Genomic DNA, 6,000 nt, shown 5'->3' on the forward strand with positions numbered 1-6,000 from the left:
GTTTTAAAACACTGACTCCTTCTAAAGGTGCAGAACCCCCGAGCAGCGCGCCCACCCTGTGACTGCCCAGGCATGCAGCTGCCTTTCTGCGTAATAAATACCAATAAACCCTCTAATAAACAGAAATGAATTAATGCCAGGCTTTCCCCACAGCAGCGGCTCCTCCAGCTGAGCCCCGGGCAGTGCTGGCAGGAGGAGAGGACAGCTGAGCCACAGCCCTGCCGAAACACCCAAACACAGACCCAGCTTGAAGGGGCCAGCGTGCGCCAGGACAGGCCCTGCTAATTAATCGGGCTGGCAAACGAGGCCAGCACAGTCTGAACCTCAGCACCGATGCACACACCACGTCCTGGGCGCTGCACAGCTCGGAAATGCAAACTGCTCCCGGGGAGAGCTCTGCTCTCAGCCCCGGGGGCAGCTCCCTGAGGAGGCAGGAACAACTGGCAGCAAGGCAGGAACTCCAATTCCAGTTTGAGAGCGCATTTAGGGGCTGAAACACCAGTGGCACTTCTCACCCCCCTGTATAGAACTGCTGCGTGAATTGACCCCTGCAGCAGCAAACCAGAGATGCAGCCCTGCTGGAACGCTTGGTCTGCTCTTGTCCAAGGGTAAATGCTCTTTTCCAGGTATAAATCCTAGCTACCCAAAGCATCACAAAATATTTACACTGTTAATATTTATAACTTCTGGTTCTTCTGTTCAGTTGTGCAGATTAATGGAATTGATTTCACAAATGACTGAGCCTTAATGAGATGACGGATGCACCGCTCCTCTCTCCTGCTGCCTGTCTACACAGAGCCCACCAAAGCCTGGAAACGAGCAGCCAGCAGCATCCTGCACGGGCCGTGCCACAGGACCGGGGAATCACTGAGGCTGCCAGCAACTCCTTGTGGGAAGAATAAACTCACTGGGTGGGGAGTGCTTGGTCCCCTCCTCGCAGAGGTCCCCAGGCAGCTACAGAACAATCTGCTGTAATTCCACACGGCCTTTTCTCCCTCCCAGAGTCACTCAGAGGCTGAACTGCCCTTGGCCGTCGAGGCTCTGCTCAGGGGAGGGATCTGGGAGCCAGCCTTTGCTTTAGGGAGCAGCTCTGCCTCTCTGGGGGATGCATTCAGGGAAAGCCACCGAGAAACAGGCAAGCAGTTAGTAATTGATGCAGTCCTTTACCTGGGATCAGCTGAGGGGCCAGGACCAGCGTGGGCAGGGGCCTGGAGGCAGCAGCTGGCCTGGCTACGGCCACGGCCACTGGATTGCTCAGCAGCAGAGGCTTCTCAGCGCCCTGCGCCAGCCTGGGCTCCTCAGAGTGCAGCCAGGCCGAATCCAGGGCAAAGGCATTGTTCAAGTAGATCTGTCCAACAGAAAGAAGGAAAAACGTTACAGCGTGGGGTCCAAAATTCCGAAATGCGAGCGGGAGCGAAGCGTCTTTGGCTCGGTATCTCAACAGGTGGAGCCTCAGCCGGGCACAGGCTTCCCAGACCAGGCCGGAGTGAAGTGACCACGTAAAAATCCACCGGCTTTGACTTCAGCTGCTGCAGCAGCACGGGAGGCAAGGAATCCTTGAGGCGGCACTGACCTGGCACAGCCACCCCCAGGGACCCGTGGGCACCGGGGACCGCGCCACCCCAAAAACAGGGACATGGGGCTGAGGGACAGGGGGGACAAAGGCAGCTGAGGGACAGGGGGGACAAAGGCAGCTGAGGGACAGGGGGGACAAAGGCAGCTCAGGGACAGGGGGGACAAAGGCAGCTCAGGGACAGGGGGGACAAAGCCAGCTGAGGGACAGGGGGGACAAATTCAGCTGAGGGACAGGATAGGACAAATCCAGCTGAGGGACAGGGGGGACAAAGCCAGCTGAGGGACAGGGTGGGACAAAGCCAGCTGAGGGACAGGGGGGACAAAGCCAGCTGAGGGACAGGCAGGATAAATCCAGCTGAGGGACAGGGTGGGACAAAGCCAGCTGAGGGACAGGAGGGAAAAATCCAGCTGAGGGACAGGGGGGACTAAGCCAGCTGAGGGACAGAGGGGACAAAGGCAGCTGAGGGACAGGGTGGGACAAAGCCAGCTGAGGGACAGGAGGGAACAGAGGCACAAATTTGTCTGAGGGACAGCAGCACAAGCCCAGGTGTTCAGCGCTCAGCTGGCAAAGGGGCAGATGTGGGAACAGAGCTGGGATGGGGACACGGGGCCCCGAGGGCCACCCTGGCACCGGGGATGTGACAGCACCCAGCGCTGGGCTGGGGCACCCCTTTGAGACAAACGGTGGGAAAACCAGGGAGAAAGGGAAGATGGAAACCCCCCACAACCGCATCTCGTAGGAAAACGAAGGCATTCTACTCAAAGGAATGAATATTAAAGACGTTTTAACGTTGTTAAAACTTGGGAACAGCGAAGCCGTACGTGCTGCCCCCATCGCCTGCCCCTCCCAACATTCCTCCTCGGCGGGGTTTTCCCGACAAACACCGAGCCCTGTGCCCACAGCACTTCACCCGGAGCGCCCGATGTGCCCCAGCCCCTCCGGCACGCCAGGATCGCGCTCACCTTGCAGCTGGGCAGCCGTTTGTCCGTCCAGCCCTTGCCGGCGTGAGGCGGCACCGTGGCTGCATACACGGGCGGCAGCACAGGAACGAACTCCACGCTGGAGGAAGGGGGAAATCCCACCACCGGGGAATGAGCTCCAAACATCCACTTCGGAGGGGGGGAAAAAGGAAAAACACGAGAGGAGGAGTTAACAAGGGGGTTTCTCGCTGAGCAAGCGACGCTTCCCGCGGTTTCCAGACGGGCAGGGCTGATGTCAGGAGCGTCCCAAGGGTTCGCGCTCCCCTGGGCACGGCAGGGCCGGGAGCAGGGTCCGGGCAGCTCACAGCGGGGCGCGGAGCAGCACCGGCGGTGGCTGCAGCGTGCCTTTCCTTCGCTGCTCCTCGCTGAACCTCGCAGCGCCAGCGGCTGCCTTCAGATGCGCCCGGGGAACCGAAGGAAGAGGCAGGAATGCTGCTGGTTTTTTTTGTTTTTTTTTTTCCTCTCTCTCTCTCCTCAACTTAAATTCTCCCGGAGAACGGGTTCCCACGGCAAAACCACCTCTTGCAGGCTGGCTCGTCGAGCGCTCTCCGGCTGGGGAATCATTGATGCTCCCGTTTCCTTAGAGCAGCGCCGACTGTTTTCTCCCGAGCCGCAAGAGACGCTCGAGCTCGGCGAGGCTGGGAATCATCACACGGAATCGAGCGGACGCCGCAGCGCTCGCGGCTCGCCTTCATTTTCACTTCTTTCTGCCCAAAAAAAGCACAGAGCCCAGGCAAAACTGCGCGCACGGCTCCGAGCCCTCGGCCGTGAGGGGCGAGCGCCCGGCTGAAGGCTCCGCTGCTGCCAGCAGCCTCGCGGCGGCAATTAACGATCGAAATATTCATCGGGGAGAGCGCTGGCGCGACGCGCCGGTTCCGGTGACACGGCTCAAAACTTTGGTCTTTATAAAATATTCACAGAACGCTCAGCGGCCGTGCTGCCCCGGCTCCCGGAGCGTCGCTCCCGTTCCGGCCGCGGGAAGCGCATCCCGCATCCAGCGGGGAGCCCGGCCCCGCCGGAGGGACCCCCAGCTCCCGGGGCAGCCCCTCTGCTCCCGCAGGAACCCCCGCTGCACCCCTCCAGAGCCGCTGGAAGCGCCGAGCTCCGACACGCGCGGGGCAGCCACCGAGCCCGCGGGGTGCAGAGCATCGGGAATGGGGAGAGAGCATCGGGAATGTGGGGCAGGACATCGGGAATGGGGGGCAGGACATCGGGAATGGGGAGAGAGCATCGGGAATGGGGATAGAGCATCGGGAATGGGGGGCAGAGCATCGGGAATGGGGGGCAGGACATCGGGAATGGGGGGCAGGACATCGGGAATGGGGAGAGAGCATCGGGAATGGGGATAGAGCATCGGGAATGGGGGGCAGAGCATCGGGAATGTGGGGGAGAGCATCGGGAGTGGGGATAGAGCATCGGGAATGGGGGGCAGAGCATCGGGAATGGGGATAGAGCATCGGGAATGTGGGGGAGAGCATCGGGAATGGGGAGAGAGCATCGGGAATGGGGAGAGAGCATCGGGAATGGGGGACAGAGCATCGGGAATGGGGGGCAGGACATCGGGAATGGGGGGCAGGACATCGGGAATGGGGGGCAGGACATCGGAAATGGGGATAGAGCATCGGGAATGGGGATAGAGCATCGGGAATGGGGGGCAGAGCATCGGGAATGGGGGACAGAGCATCGGGAATGCGGGGCAGGACATCGGGAATGTGGGGCAGGACATCGGGAATGGGGGACAGGACATCGGGAATGGGGGACAGGACATCGGGAATGGGGGGCAGAGCATCGGGAATGGGGATAGAGCATCGGGAATGGGGGGCAGAGCATCGGGAATGGGGAGAGAGCATCGGGAATGGGGGGCAGAGCATCGGGAATGGGGATAGAGCATCGGGAATGCGGGGCAGAGCATAGGGAATGGGGGGCAGGACATCGGGAATGGGGGGCAGAGCATCGGGAATGGGGGGCAGGACATCGGGAATGGGGCGCAGAGCATCGGGAATGGGGCGCAGAGCATCGGGAATGCGGGGCAGGGCATCGGGAATGGGGGGCAGAGGTTGGAAAAGGGGTACAGAGCATCGGGAATGGGGGACAGAGCATCGGGAAAAGGGGGTGCAGGGCTCGGGAAGGGGATGAAGAGCATCGGGAATGGGTGCAGAGCAGAGGGAAAGGGGGTGCAGAGCATCTGGAATGGGAAGCAGAGCATCGGGGATGAGAGGCAGAGCATCGGGAAAAGGGGATGCAGAACATCGGGAAGGGGAAGGCAGAGCTCGGAAAGGGGGGATGCAGCGCCCCGAGGGAGAGGGATGCAGAGCCCAGGGAAGGGAGATGTAGAACCTGGGGAGGAGGAGATGCAGAGCTTGGGAAGCGGGGTGGCGCAGAGCCCGGGGAAGGGAGATATAGAACCCGGGAAAAGAGGGATGCAGCGCCCAGGGAAGAGGAGATGCAGAGCTAGGGAAAGGGAGGATGCCGAGCTCGGAAAAGAACGATGCCGAGCTCGGCGATCCCCCGCGGGGGGGGTCTGTCCCACCGCCGCGTCCCCCGCGGGCCGGGGTCTCGGTGCCGGGCAGCGGCTCCGGGAAAGTTGTGTCCCCGCACGGCGGCTCCGCCCTTACCTGTCCGTGCAGGAGCGGCTCCGCGGGCAGCAGCGGCAGCAGCGGGGGCTCTGCGGGGCCGCCCCAGCCCGGCCCGGCCCGCAGCAGCGCGGGGGGCGGCAGCAGCAGCGGCGGCGGCGGAGGAGGCGGCGGAGGGGGGGCCCCGGCGGCGGCGGCGCCGGCCCGGAGCAGCACCCAGGCCCAGGGGGGAGCGGGGGGCTCGGCGGGCGGCGGCCACAGCAGCGGCGGAGGGCGCGGGGCGGCGGCCGGCAGCATCCTGCATGGCCCGGGCCGGGCCCGGGGCCGGGAGCGCCGCGCTCCGCTCGCCTCCGCCGCCCGGCGCGACTCGGAGCCCGCGGCACCGCGGACAGGCTCCGCCCGGCGCGGGGGAGCGGGGCGGGGCGGAGGGAGGGATGCGGGACGGACGGACGGACGGACGGACGGACGGAGGGAGGGAGGCAGGGGGCGCCGGTGCAGCCCCCGCTGGGAGCGCGGCTCCGCCGGGGTTCCGCAGGAGCAGGGGGATGTTGGGTGTCCCCTCGGCGGCCGAGGGTGCGGGAGGGAGACCTTGCCCACGGGGGGTGGCAGAGATGGCTGCACCGGTACCGCCGACACCCCCAGGTTCCCTGAGCGCCCCTCAGCACTAAAATCCCCCAACCTCCTCGCCGTCCGCCAGAAGCCTGAGCCCCCAAACCTTCCCGAGCCCCCCCGATCCCCCTTCCCCGGGCCGTGCGAGTGCCACGGCATCAGAGCAGCAGCGAGTTCAGGTATCCCACGCTGGGATAAAATGGATTTAAACCGCCAGAGGACAGGGTTAGGTGGGATATTGGGAAGGGAATTCTTGCTGTGA

General features: G+C 63.5%; 1 protein-coding gene across 1 annotated transcript in view; it reads right to left on the reverse strand.

Annotated features, from left to right (window-relative positions):
* TCERG1L (transcription elongation regulator 1 like) overlaps positions 1–5,426 on the reverse strand; it is a 50,806-nt gene extending 45,380 nt beyond the window's left edge. Inside the window, exons 1-3 of the mRNA XM_040072007.2 lie at positions 5,172–5,426; positions 2,539–2,685; positions 1,168–1,348 (exon numbers count right to left, since the gene is read on the reverse strand). Coding sequence (XP_039927941.1) covers positions 1,168–1,348; positions 2,539–2,685; positions 5,172–5,426 — 583 coding nt within the window. The remainder of the gene's footprint in view (positions 1–1,167; positions 1,349–2,538; positions 2,686–5,171) is intronic.
* Positions 5,427–6,000: the final 574 nt, after the last annotated feature.

The sequence above is a fragment of the Hirundo rustica genome, chromosome 8 (assembly GCF_015227805.2).
Source record: "Hirundo rustica isolate bHirRus1 chromosome 8, bHirRus1.pri.v3, whole genome shotgun sequence".
Taxonomy (NCBI): Eukaryota; Metazoa; Chordata; class Aves; order Passeriformes; family Hirundinidae; genus Hirundo; species Hirundo rustica.